Source organism: Opisthorchis viverrini, assembly GCF_000715545.1.
Source record: "Opisthorchis viverrini unplaced genomic scaffold opera_v5_32, whole genome shotgun sequence".
Classification (NCBI taxonomy): Eukaryota; Metazoa; Platyhelminthes; class Trematoda; order Opisthorchiida; family Opisthorchiidae; genus Opisthorchis; species Opisthorchis viverrini.
The window spans coordinates 616,428-631,461 of NW_008751687.1; the positions used below are offsets into that span (position 1 = coordinate 616,428).

General features: G+C 45.5%; 1 protein-coding gene across 1 annotated transcript in view; it reads right to left on the minus strand.

Moving 5' to 3' along the window:
* The window catches only part of T265_02510 (hypothetical protein), a gene marked incomplete at both ends in the record, with an annotated part of 20,589 nt that extends 7,260 nt beyond the window's left edge, over positions 1-13,329 (minus strand). Inside the window, one exon of the mRNA XM_009166773.1 lies at positions 13,030-13,329. Coding sequence (XP_009165037.1) covers positions 13,030-13,329 — 300 coding nt within the window. The remainder of the gene's footprint in view (positions 1-13,029) is intronic.
* Between the last annotated feature and the right edge of the window lie 1,705 nt (positions 13,330-15,034).

The window sequence follows — 15,034 nt, forward strand, 5'->3', positions numbered from 1 at the left end:
TTATCCGTGAGCCTACATCTGCATGAATCCCTGTGTCAATCTCCGTCTCACCACGGAACTGCGTATCCCTTCTCGGACCCTAGAAGACCGTTACGAGGTTGTCCATAAACCGAAGCATGACAGTGAGATAATAGCATGGCACTCTCATACCCAGTTAGATGGCACTCTCGCAACTATTTTCTCCAGAATCTCGAACGCAACCCCTCGCCCACTCGAGCCGGTAGCTACAACTTCGAGCGGTGCTCATCCGGCCGCGTCTCTGGGATAAGCTCTTGCGTACCCAATAGATTTTCGCTCAGATTTGGCTAGCCTGGCTTCTCTGCTGCAATTTCGGCTTGCCTGTTGCACAAGTTCAAATCCGCACACGGAGTTCAGGTCGCCCTATGTATTAGCAACTTGCCCCACCTAACCCATCCCCCTGCACCTGACTTCCCTACATCAGTTCAACCAGTGAGTCTGCTAACTTTCAGATTAAACCACATTTTTGAGACAAAACTTGTCATGTGCTCCCAATTTGAATTATCCATCTCCATCTCCACTTTTGCTCGTTGTGACTCCGGCCATTCACCTAACCACCTAAGGTCACCCATGTCCAGCGATGCTTTTCAGTTTTAGTTCATGTCTATTCGAACCTCATGCCCATTTTTCCCAACAAGTTGGGAAATAACCTATTATTAATATATCATCGGGTATTCCCCACTTTTTATGACATTGTCCTCTTTTTGCGCAATTCGCACCCCCACAAACCCCCCAGTCATGCTCCGTTCTGACTGTAAAGCTGTGATCATGCCAGACGGTATGCTATCCACAAGTTTTGAATAAACCTTACTATTATTATTAATTCTTATGGGTTATCCTGAAAAAATAACTCACCTTTTTAGCTTATTCCATTGTTCTCACTGTTCAATTTTATCACAGTGCAACTAGTAACACCGAACTGCTATCTATCATAGTAAAAACTTATTTGTGGGGAAACGCCTATTTGTAATTTTTCGTATTCAGACAAAAAACGTTTACGTGTTGACAAAATATGTAATGTTACAATGGAAGCACAAGAAAGATACAAAACACCGCAAGCTTCATTCCCAGGCACCGATTATCGGTTTGCACGCTTTCGTCCTTTGGCAGTCTGCTTTGATGTTCAGTATCTCGGTTTGGTTAGAAAGTTTCAACTGTCATTTTCTGACATTTTAAGTTGTGCTAGCCTTTCCTTGTAACCCCTGGGACTTTTTTGATTTTGGTGCAAAGGTTTGGGCCACAAACTACCTACCGTTTCCGTTGATGTGTTGCAAATTAGATCGACTCCCATAATTGTATGCAGACGTCTTAAATATCTGAACAACCTACCCGGGATGCTCGTGATAGGAACTTAGAACCGTATTGTAAGACCCTTCAAAGGGCTTCATAAAAACTTATACTTCAACCTATCATATATCGTTAAAATACCACGAATCCTTCAAGCGGTTTTCTGGGATGGTTATTCGCACCCATCCGCCAGAAGCGCCTGAAGACCCAGAACTTTTGGAAAATGTGGCAATCAAATTCATTTGGATCCAGCCTCCTTATTGAGCACACGACACCCGTGCCATATTTTCTAACTCATTCTGAGTCATTTGACTCATCAACCTCTTAAAATGCGCATAGAAGGCAGTCACTAGATGATAAAATACAACCCCCTGGCCGTGAATATCTAGGGCAAGTAAAACCCGCTGTATTGACAGCATGTGACACGCTTGAGATCATCGAAGCAGCACGCGGGCAGCCCTGTGTGATAATTAGTGATATTTAGGGACGAAAGCACAGCCTCATCTTGACTGAACACGCGGGACATTCTCCCCCTTATCAAACGATTCCAGGCATCACGGTCAAGGCTGCACGTACTGTGTTGTAAAGACAGCCACATGGAGATCCTCTCCGTCAACCTCAAAAGTCGCATGGATTTTCACACCGCATATGTATTTTCGAACTTTATTTCAGCCGAATACGTCTCACCAGCACCTTACTTGCCCCGACTTTCTGAGCACAGATGACAAGCTTCAGTGAGACTTCTAGCAACAACGTCTCTATGCAAACCTGATCTCATCCGTCATCGAGCATAAAACTGTTTCGTTCTCACTCACCATTGCCACAATCGAAGCCCAATGGTATATCTATACTCCCCTCCGCGCACCCGCACGAACCCAGTTACGGGCTACTAGCCTCATAGCTGCCCATGGCCCTTGACCTATAATGGCTCATGCTTATGTGCACTTGCTAAGCCACATCCGTTTACCCCACAACCACATCACCCCAGTGCAACACCGATTTATAGAACTGGCGTGACACCTCCCTTGATCACAAGGCCTGCAGCAGACGCTGTCAGTAATAATAATAATAAGGTTTATTCCCAACTTGTGGGTGGCATACCGTCTGGCATGATCATAGTTTTACAGTCAGAATGGAGCATGACTGGGGGGTGTGTGGGGGTGCGAATCGAACAAAAAGAGGACAATGTCATAAAAAGTGGGGAATACCCGATGATATATTAATAATAGGTTATTTCCCAGATTGTTGGGAAATGCCCGCTGGTCTACGATCTCTTTGGACGCTTTCGGGCCCAAACCTTTAGTGCCAAAGCTTTGTTATTTATGATGGTTGTAATACATTTATTTCTTAACTTGTGTGGAGCACGCCAGGTGAGGCATGATCGGGTAGCTACGACTTCCATTCGGTGAGCAAAACACATAAGTGAGGCAGGTTCAACCAACAGGACATGCTTATTGAATGAAAAGTCGGCGTGGTTGCGGGAACAACAAATCAAGAACAATCGGTATGAGATATGACGAGATCAATGACGGAGCCGGTTGGCATGAACCGAAACTGCAAATCATTGCTAGCCATGAATGACCTTGGGCTCTTCAGTTAATGGCCAGGTCACAAGAAGCGACAGTTGAAATGGAGATGGAAGGATTCGAATAAGAAACAAACAGCAAGTTTTCTCTAAAATTTATGGTTTACACTGGAACTAAATGGATTCACAGGTGTCATTGTTGTAAAGTGTAGTTTTGACGGGAAGATAGAGCCAAACGAACACCGTAAATCAAGCTGAACTCGAGGAGGGGGCAAAACGAAATTGCAGAGGAAATGCATGTAGGTTAACTTCGAAAAGGAAGTTCAGTGGGTTTGAACGAATTCGTCCCAGAGGTGGTTGGAGCCGGGTAAAAAATTTGTTCATTTTTGCGTTTGCAAGCTAGGGTAGGTTACAGTTTAAGGTCGTGGGTTGTAAGAAAACAGTTGCGGGAGTGCCATCCGACTGGGTGTGGCAGTACGGTATCATCGTATCACAGACATGATTTTGTTCCGAGCAGCCCCGTAAGTGTAATCAGTGTTGCCGCAATCAGACAAAAAATATGCATTTCCGTGGCAGCTGGATCTATTTCGGACGAGGCAGAGCCAGGCCAGTGTGTTATCAGGGGTAAACTTTAAGTTGAAAGAACATGTCGGTGTAGATCGGGGGCCAGCTAAATTAGATGAATGACGGATATAAAAAGCGTGTGGAGCAACTACAGTCGAAGTTTGAAGCTTGAGAATACGGGGAATGATAAAGGATTAAGATGAGAGCGGTAGCGTCTGGAGAGTTTGTGGAGGCATGAGATAAAGCGGTGTCCATTTGAAAAAATCTAGAAGGGGATGACAGCAAGCCAGATGATTCAATGAGCGCATGGATATTTGTGGGCTGATTTAGCATCCAAGGACTAGTTGTGGTTGATGATGTATTGTGAGGACAAGAAGAATCGTTATTAGTGGGCTTCTGCTCGGCGTGTATTCAGTGTCCTTATATAGCGATGCAACACTATTATTGGTGGTAAGATTCATGTCTAGTTTTGTACCAAGCGTCAGTCAATCAGAAGGCGTGTTGCGAGGGCGCGAGCGATATCCAATTTTTGGAAGGTGCAGATTTAGCCACTAAGGTAGCAAGTTGGGGGGCTAGCCGTTGGTCTATTCTAACGACCGACCACATGGTAAGTTAGACAGGAAGCGGTGGTTGTTTTTAGCTCAGTTAAACAATCAAATCATAGGGTCTCTGTTGTGCAAAAAAGGCATTGTTGTATACAGAGTTAGCAGATAAATGATAAACGGTTAAGCAACATCTTTTGAGACGATGAGTGAGGGCTGCAGTTTAGCTGGAATATACCACATGAACTTAACAGATAGGTATGGGTTGTCAATCACCAAGTCACTGCTCTCAGCTCCAAGAAACGAATGCTTTATGGCAAAAACAGCCAAACAGCGCTCCCAGGACTGCTGATATTCAGGTAATAAGAAGGTCTTCGCAATTTATTGTCGTATGATAGCTTCTGAGTGAAAGATGAATGAATGTGTTTCAGGTATGACTGAGGAGATGGACTTGGAGTCCTGCTACCCCAACTAAGACGAAAATGCGCCCACCTTGCAAGCCCACGTTTGCCGTTGGCCTCGCAGAGTAACTTCGGTCCGCCACATGCCTATTTTTCAGAATCACACGAAGCGACAGCTGCCGTTTCCTGCATTTTTTGGTGTTGCCAGACAAATGGCAACCGGGACTGGTCCAAACCGGCTAAGAAAGACGACAGTGGTGCTCTTCTATGTATACCCTGAGTTAAAAGCCAGGCTTAGAACCGACCATCCTACTAGAACGGTGGCGAGTATACGAATGCACTATGGTGCAATGTAACAGAGCGACCCTTCCTGCAAAGCGTACTCGTCCACGCGATATTTTCATCCCTTGTACATGCTGCCAGATATGCAGGATAACAGGCCACCAAGCAGACATGATTCTAGCTTGTAAATTAATAAATAACTCCTGCTACCAAATATTTAATCCGGTCGGAGGGAAAGCCAGGCCCACGAAAATCTCACACTTCGAACAATCATACCACAAACAGCAGCTAGAAGAGGCAAGTCGTAAAGACCAATGAAATGGCAGCTAACTTATGGGCCATGGATTTTGAAAGGAAATTTTCGGAGCCTGTGTGCTGTGGCTGAACAATGACGAAGCTTTGATGTTGAGTAGCAGTGCATCACTGTCTTATATGGATGTGGATGAGTGATCTGTGGAACCAAACAGATAGTTTATTCTTCTTCAGACCGACAATTCGGTGTGCGTGCCTGCACGTGATCAGAGAAGGCGGAATGGTTCTGAACATTGAAGAAAGGCTTCCGTTTGACTAAGAATGGTTTAAGTTAGTTAAAGCAAAGGATCGGACATTAAAAAGAGCTGACAGCTTTATTGACGGGTGACACCAGCCTTAGAAGAACCAGGAATAAGTTGACTTCACACAGAAGCCCAAGGTCAGTAAAGACGCACATGAAAACAACTATGATGAAAGGCGCTAGACACTCTTCAACAAAACTGCGCTTCAAGGAGCAGTTGCAGGAAGTTGGAAGTGGAACGTCTACATAAGAGAGCCTCTCAACTTAGTAGGGATATGGGGGGAGCTCGTACCATAGGTTGGAATACAGGTAGAGGAATATTCGAACGGTCAACGGTGGGAGCAAAAATTCATGGTTGCGGATATTGTAGGGAGGATAGAAAAAAATTTCAGAGCGCTAGTAAGATATGTAAGCTCGTCGGTAGATTTGGCGATGCAGAAGGTCTAGGTTCAAACCGATGCACCTCAGCCATAAAGGATCCGGGCTAAGTGAAAAACAGCAAATACAATATGACAGGGTGAATGACTTTGCGAACGAGGACTTGGTAACCGAGCGCTGCACATACTTCATTGCAGTCCTGCGTGCCTGCGCGTACTATGCGGCGAGTATAGAACTAGGTTCTAGAATGGGTTCTACTTTCTGCTTAAAGAGAGCGATTAGACATGGTTTATTATGGAAGGATCGGCGAATGAGAGGGCAGAGCTTGTAGCTTTAGCCATTCTGCATAATGTATTTTGGGAAAATTAAAACGCACAGGACTATCTAAATTCTTGGCCCCCCGCTTCTGTATGAGTAGGCATCGCGAATCTACTAAATATAAGAATCCCAGGAATTCGGTGTGCGTGCCTGCACGTGATCAGAGAAGGCAGAATGGTTCTGAACTTTGAAGAAAGGCTTCCGTTTGACTAAGAATGGTTTAAGTTAGTTAAAGCAAAGGATCGGACATTAAAAAGAGCTGACAGCTTTATTGACGGGTGACACCAGCCTTAGAAGAACCAGGAATAAGTTGACTTCACACAGAAGCCCAAGGTCAGTAAAGACGCACATGAAAACAACTATGATGAAAGGCGCTAGACACTCTTCAACAAAACTGCGCTTCAAGGAGCAGTTGCAGGAAGTTGGAAGTGGAACGTCTGCATAAGAGAGCCTCTCAACTTAGTAGGGATATGGGGGAGCTCGTACCATAGTTTGGAATACAGGTAGAGGAATATTCGAACGGTCAACGGTGGGAGCAAAAATTCATGGTTGCGGATATTGTAGGGAGGATAGAAAAAAATTTCAGAGCGCTAGTAAGATGTGTAAGCTCGTCGGTAGATTTGGCGATGCAGAAGGTCTAGGTTCAAACCGATGCACCTCAGCCATAAAGGATCCGGGCTAAGTGAAAAACAGCAAATACAATATGACAGGGTGAATGACTTTGCGAACGAGGACTTGGTAACCGAGCGCTGCACATACTTCATTGCAGTCCTGCGTGCCTGCGCGTACTATGCGGCGAGTATAGAACTAGGTTCTAGAATGGGTTCTACTTTCTGCTTAAAGAGAGCGATTAGACATGGTTTATTATGGAAGGATCGGCGAATGAGAGGGCAGAGCTTGTAGCTTTAGCCATTCTGCATAATGTATTTTGGGAAAATTAAAACGCACAGGGCTATCTAAATTCTAGGCCCCCCGCTTCTGTATGAGTAGGCACTGTCATACCCAGTGAGATGGCACTCCCGGAACTATTCAAGAATCCCAGGAAGGATATAGGATGGATGTGAAAAAGCTTGGCCTTTCGCAATTGCAAAGTAATGACAGAAGTTAGGGGGGCAGAGGGATAAAGAATTCAGATCAGACTGAATGTTAGAAAGAGTGGAAGCAAAGTCGCCGTCCTTAAACGCGTACGTTATCTTAATATCACCAGCGAACAGAAAGGGGGATCCATGGGGTGATCAAATCGGTGACACTAATGATGTGTAGCAAGAACAGTAGAAGGCCGAGCACGCTGCTGTGAAATGCTCCGCTGGTGGTTTAGAGGGGTGATGAGGGGAAATCCCCGATCTTCATGACCTTGGTTCTCTCAGTGACGTAAACATTAACCAACGATATAGCGGACCACCAATCCACGTAGTTCGTATTTTTTAAAAGAGTGCACCGTGTGGGCTTGTTACGCATTCTCCGGAAATCAGCCCATAGAATTCAATTTTCATCGACCAATAGACAATCTCCGTTTATTCCCAATAACTGCCCCACAACTGCATGAAGTCACACGTAAATGCGTTTTTGGAAAAAAACCCGTCCCAGCAACTACCCACGGGAAGCTCATTCCGCCCACATCGCCCCCGCGCTAAGAGACGCCATGCTCGGTTGCTTTGTTCAACAAATAACTCACTTTCAAATCCGCTACCTTTTACTGCACGATGTGCTTCTCTCAAGTGACGACGTTCTCAGTGACATGAAAGAGTGCACGAAGCAAAAATGGGCACCCGCCAACTCTCCCTCCGAAGCACATCTTTAACCCTCACATTGCACTTTCTTTACTAGGTTCAGGCTTAAGTTCTCCACCATTCGCCCTCCAATCTCAAAAGACAAAAAGTAAACCTGATCTGCTCACATGCACCTCCCCTCCACAAATTTCCTTGGTGTCACATTCAGACGTAGCTGAGGTTACAAACTTCCAAACCAGCATGTCCATCTCGGACATGAGCAAACAAATAGTGCTGTTCACGGCTCCGTCGACTACCGGAAGTCCACAACCAAGACGACCTCAGCGACATCGCCCGACCAAGCCTGATTTGTATGACTAAAACGTGGCTCTTGAGGAGTGTTCTGAACATGGTTGTTTGGCCCCTCGCTGCAAAATCCGCAATTCTGACAGAATAAATTCCAGTGTCATCTATTACGAACCCGAACTCTGTGCGGCACCCACTGAAGATCTTTCCATCTTGAGAATTTAAGGGGCCACCTGACCTTATACGGAGGAGATCTGGCGACCTGTACTAGTAGATTGTTTCCGCCGTTTCTGCTGCACAACTATCTTCCATTGGCGTCTCTGTGCAGTCGCTCCCAATATGTCCAAATGTGTAGTGGTTAGCCTCAGACTGCAAAACATCCCCTGATTTTTGGAGAAGTCCTCAACCCCTAAACTGCACTGCTTGTCCAACTAAGTGTAGAGGGATCTTCCCAAGTTGTACACAGTTGAGCGTTTGGTCCATACGATATGCTGTTCTCCTATGAGGGTGCCTCAGATAAGGCTATGCAGAAATTGGTCAGTAAGTCATTATTAGCAAAGCAGTCACTTGAGGCCCGACTGTTTCTCGGAAACCTCCTTCCTTTCACATGGCCTCACATCCTGCTGGCCTATTTTTCGTTATTAGCATCCAAGAACTGAAAAGAATTTACAGGAAAATTTCAACTTTTCTCACTAGAGCCTCATACTGATCGAGCGTTTCCGTGCATTCTTCTCGAATGACGTGAGAAGAGTTAAAACACTGGCGATTATTCTTGGCCTTCTTCTGCTCAGCCACCTATTCCACGCGGGCCGCACTCTTGGCGATCACCTGACCAATTCCTGAGCATAGGCGGCGTCCATGCCGCAGTCGATAATGTTGCCACAAGTCATCATCCGAACATAAACCTTGCTAGATGTTACTTGTACCCTCCTCTTATACCCCAACCAACACCCCCAACCACACATGCTACTGCTGATTATCATTGGCGTCCATGCCGCAGTCGATAATGTTGCCACAAGTCATCATCCGAACATAAACCTTGCTAGATGTTACTTGTACCCTCCTCTTATACCCAAACCAACACCCCCAACCACACATGCTACTGCTGATTATCATTTTCATAACACTCATTTTCATAAAAGTCATCACTTATCTGGCTGACAACTCTTCCCTTCTTGAAACCTTTCTGCAATATCATACTAGAGGTCAGTGGCCGATCATCCAATGCCATGAGAAATGGTCAAGATGTTGTAATCCTTTTCTTAGCCCAGTTATGCCCATATCCAAGGCCGTCTAGGTTAGCGGAAACAACGACAGATCACGGTTAGCTTAAAAATATAAATCCGGATTGATTACTCCCATGTTTAGGGACAGCCACCTTTCGTCCAGTGCCGCATGGACTTGACGAGGTTGAAACTAGTTTTGGCAGTTGCATGCCAGTTTGATCTTGTTCCGCCCCGCTGCTGTTGGATTTCTCCTGATCGATAAAACATATTTTGGCTAGAGTTTAATACTAAACAATCCTGCAACAAACCGGTGATTTGTTCGTCGCCATAAAGATCTGGCCAGCGTGCATGGGAACAATGAAGATATAATTTTGAGAACGTCTGGCATGGAGGCTCGCCCTGAAGTGCTGCACGCACGGGCTACGCCGGCGCCCACCATCATTTCACTGATACGGGTGTTTTATTCTCCCATGCTGTATGTTTCTGAACATGGTAAATAAAAACCATCCGCTGTCGAACACCCGTGCCGCTAATACAAGCATGCTATCTTTGTTGCGTATTTCTATTTTTAACGTTCCAATGCGGCGTTATTTCTTCCATCCCAAACTCAGCTGTTCACTTAGTCACAACTTCATGCCATACTACTCCCATGCCATTTAAGTTTCACCGTCGCCTGTGTTTCAACATGTGACGAGGCCCGGTATATTTTCGGTAAGGCATACAACATTCAATTTTTGGATTTGTAGAAAAACTGGGCCAAGCAACCAGTTGTCTAGGGCGTCTATGCGGCTACCAGCGACTCCCCTTGATGCGTGATCTGCCGGATTGCCTTGCGTAGGCACATGCCTTCTCACGAATGATCCCAGCGTATTAGCGACGAACGTCTTATATTAGGACTTTCTGTTATTGATGTAATGAAGTGCAATAATAGCGTTAATCCACAGATATACGCTGTCTGTTTTCAAACTCATCTACCTTAGGAAGATGCCTTTTAATATTGCGGACAAGACAGCGGCTCGTAATTCAGACCACAGTGCAGTAAAACGCTTCATGGGGGCAGCACTGGATTCGCCAATCAGAAAATTACACCACACCAGCCCGTAACTGCGTACAAAACGTAAATAAACAAATGACTTTTGAGGCATTGTAGAAGATATGCCGCTCACTGTTACGGCAGTTTAAATCTGCATGAGTAATACGGAGGAAATTACAACCAATCGATTGGAGATAAGCTATTGCGTTTTTAGCTGGGAGATAAATAGAAGAATATCTTGCTTCATCATGTTCACCGGTACCATTCGTGCAATCTGTGACAACCCTTTCCAGACCCTCATCAAGCTGATATATGCACACACTTTCGGCAGGTTAGGAAAAGCTTTCATTCCGTTGCATCCTAGTCCATGTGGTAGACGTGGTTTTGAAGCATCATGGTATGGAAATACTTAATTTAAGGCCGTAAACTCATTGCCGATATGGACAGTGAAGAACTTCTTGGAGGTCTTTGTCGTAGATCAGAAAGAGGACAGATCCTCAGATGGAACCTTGAGGATTTCCAATGACGGCCCAATACACGTTAATCTAAGTTGTTCTCACTTTCACCTGAAACGATCTATTCGACTAGAGAATCTAACTTGGGCACGAAAGTTTCTCAGTGATCCATCAGGCCGGTGTTCTCCGGTGGAATATGTAAAATCAGCATGAAGCATTTGATTCCAAGTTGTGGAAAGCATATACGAGTGTATTTTCTACATTCCGACGACCGTTTGATGGCTATTTCTGTCCTCTCCTTGCCCACCCCGCTGTCTATTTTTCCGAGGGACGCCGCTTGAGACGGTGCGGACAAAACCCTCAATAGCGACTGCAAGCAAAACGTATGACGCTGAACATATGGTGCATTTATGTGCCTTCGTTGAAACTCGCAAGTGAGACGTTTTCACAGGGCACGTATGCAGTGAACGGCGTCACACCACCGTGGACTGTCTGTTTAATGTCTCGCCAAAAAGGCTCGCTTCATAGCAGTTGCCTTTTTTCAAGCTCAGAGTGACACAACACATCGTCATTCTTATGGCCTATACATCTTTACCTCTTGCAGGTGAGCCTTGGACGCAAACTTACCCTTTATAATTGACGTTTGAATGCATGGGGAGCGCTACAGAGCTCTCCGTACGGCATTAATGGCCGTTTGCATGCTACAGAGCTCTCCGTACGGCATTAATGGTGGAAAGTTGAAAAAGAACTCAGAAGCACGTCTGGGTCTGTTTTCTTGCAACCATTCTGAATGGAGAGGTTTGAGTTCGGATTCAGAGAGTACCAGGCCATAGAGATACTATACCACTTTGGATAGTGGATCCGACCTACAGCGATCGGTCTGATTTTCATCGTAAATCAGTTGATGGTGGCGCCTTTGGATGAAGTTCTATAAAGCACAGTGCCCTTTCAATAAAATAACCTGGGTGGAACAAAGTAAAGACCATTTTCGGAACGGGAGTCCGATGCTTATTTTAGTTCAGGCCCTCTCACTATCAGCATCCGCATCCTGGGAAGCACCGTAATTAAGTGTCAGTTTGTTCCCAAATATTCATGTCAAAAGGAAACGGCTTCACTGATTTTGCTTGTCCTCTATGAATTTACTTTGTTTCTTTTTGTATGGTAATTCCTGTGGGGTGCATATCACAATCGAACCATAGACGTTGACGAAAGGCTAAGAAGAGTGGGATCGTATTGCTATCTGGTCGTCCCTCAAACCCGTACAATTGGAATGTCAAAATGCTAGATATTTCCGAGGTCTTGAAGTAAACTGAAGAGAATTTCGCCGAAACTTTGGGGATCTGACGACGAGAAATGTGCAGAGAGTTAGTCAAGTTGGGCTGCACTTTTCAGTGGTGTGTTGCTCATGGCCCTTTGTTGATGTGAGCTAAAATTCAGGTTCACCAAACACCGGCGATTTGTATACAGCTATCGACCTACCAATAAAGTAAAGTTCCAAGTGATTGCACAAATCAACGACATATGATGATCCAAAAATCGGAAATAATTTGCGCGTAATTTCCAAGTCAGTCTGAATCCAAATGGGATAGCGACATTCTACGTATGCGATCTACTCGTTTGATTTAACAGGTTGGGTAACATAGTCTGCGGGAATACAGAACAACACATTTGCTTGGTAAACTCGCCTCGTATCGAATATAATCACGGAGGATAATTTGATTCATTTCGACATATCAATGACAACCAGAATCTACATTAAGTATACTCACTCACATGTGCGCGCAATTTTTCACGTAATACAGCGCTCTGGGAAAGCCTGCATGTAAATCGCAAACATTCTGACGACAGATCTACTGCTAGGATGCGTAACGTCAGTGAGTCCGAGTTTGCCATAAAATGAAGCTAAAGTTGTCTTTTCATCACCATGACCACGTGCGCTATTTCTTGTCTTGATAGCTTGTTGTTGCTAGGTACGTACCCCTGGGTTGATTATGGGACCTCTGCTTTGTCACAGCTCATGCGGTGGCTACCGACGGTCCTTCATCATCATGGTAGTGTGCACTGCCTTTAGGCAGAGCCCAAGTCTGAAACTTTTATATTCGTTATTTGCACACTGTTTTCACGGATATATTCCATTAATTGATACGCAGGATTTTCAGGTCCGTTTTGTTCTTGTCGGACAGTGACTGTCGTCCACCTGAAAGGCACAAGTAAAAAAAGGGTGTAGCAATGCTATTTATGTTCTCAGCGCGGAGCAGTATGCTTCCCAGCGCGAGGATTCCCATAAATAAATGTCTAATGGTGCCTTAAACTGGGTTCTGGAAGGAGCATGAACAACCATCAGAGCAACGTCATTCCACGCACCTACCACCCGAAATGGGGAAAATTTTGTCTAATGAATGTGTGTGCTCTGAGATTGAAAATTTTCTTACTATGTCCCCGCCTTGTGTTTGCTGGGTCAATGGTAAAATCCTGTTTGCCAAGCTTTGTTCAAACAGGGTATAAGTAAGAATTAGGTCTTCTTGGAGGCGACGGTACACCAGGAGAAAGAGATCGAGAATCGCGAGACGCGTTTCGTAGTTTACGGATTTGGGGCCGGCAACCATCCCCGTGGCGGCTCGCTGGACACACTCAATGAGGGCGACGTATTTCGTGCCTCCCGAGTAGACAACGTGGTTGGCGCATTTGAGGAGTGGTCTGACGTAGGCCCCATAGAGTATTTGGAAGTCCATGCGATTAATACGGGAGAAGGTGCGTCGGATCGTCCGTAAAATGGTGAATGCCTTTTGGGCCAACTTCTCAAGACGAAATCAAAAGGAGAAGTTTGAGAGGAGACCCAGATGCCCAAATCCTTTTGGCACCTATCCTCACAATATTTTCTGGTCTTTTCTCACCATGCATAACAAAGGCGTTCACTGAGTCTCCTCCAAATGACATATGGACGCACCTTTCGTCATTCAGAGGAAGGTGCCAGTCCAACGACCACTGCTCGGCAGCGTCCACATCCAGTTGGAGGGCACTGGCATTGGAACTCCGGGATTTCAAGTCGTCCGCATAAAGTATACATGGACTCGGATTAAAATCTGGCAGGTCGTTGACGCAGATAAAAAATATCAGTGGTCCCAGGACGGATCCTTGAGGAACTCCAATTTAGACCGGCGCTAAAGAAGATTAGGTCGGGCCTATTCTCACTCGCAATGATCTGTCTGATAGGAACGCTTTGATTCAGCGAAGGATTTTTCCTTGAAGCCCGTAATGCTTGAGTTTGTGGAGCAGCGGTACGTGTGAGACCCTATCAAATGCTTTTAAGAAGTCGAAGAATATGGCATCCGATATGAGTCCTTCGTCCTTGGCTTGGGTTAAGCTGTCCATAAACACGAGCATGTTTGTCACGCAAGAACGGTTTGGGAGAAATCCGTGTTGAGCTGGAGATATCAGATTGCTGGAAGTAAGGTTATCTAGGATGGCTCGCTTCAGAATGCGTTCCATCACCTTGCACGGCACGCTAGTGAGGCTCAAAGGCCTGTAGAGACGATATGTGGTCACCAGTTCTGTAAATTGGCGTGACAGTCGCTTCCTTCCAAACAGAGGGTAGGCGGCCTTAGTCAAGCGACTGACGAAACATCAGGTGTGGATGATTTGCCAGTGTGGAGGACGTGTCTTTCAGGATCCTTGGATGTACCGCGTCGGGACCCAACGTGCAGAATGGGTTGATATTGTGTTGACGAATGTCCTCCACCGTGAAGACTAAGTCGGTCAGAGTCTGTTCGTATTTCCGCCTTGACAAGGGTGGATGTGACGAAGAGGCTGAGGTTGAGAATAGACACATGTAGTGTTCTCTGTAAACCCCAGATACCACTGTTGGGTCATCGTCGGATCTCCGTTTCTGTCCCTCAAGGAGAACGCGGATGACTTGTTTCTGTGGCGATGTCTCATGTATTTGAACAGGACGTTTTTGTTCTTTCGAGCGAGGTTCATAATTGTGGCTTGTTTTCGTAAGTTCCGTTGGCGGATCTTGGATTTACAGCGGTTCCGCATTTTACGAAATGCCAGCCCATCTTCTGTATCCCCTGTAGTGAACTTTTGAAAAAGAGTTGAGACTTTTTGTCCAGAAACCGCCGAATCCTTTTCGGCAGCCCGCGGTTCATCCGAGTGCGTGCTGGTTTCTTTGGGACAAACGTCGCGTCAGCCTCGTGAACTTTCTGGACAATGGTCTTATATAGTTCTTCCACTGGAACTGGTCCCAGTGTTCAAGAAAGATGCGCATTCCTGAGAAGTCTGCACGGCAGAAGTCTCGAAACCACATTTGAGGTTCGAGATTGCTGGCCCAATAGCAGATGAAATCAAAGGTCAACACACAGTGGTTGCTATGTATCAGTGGAGCGTTAATTGTTACCTGATCAACGAAGTGTCTTTCGTTGGTGATGACCAAATCCA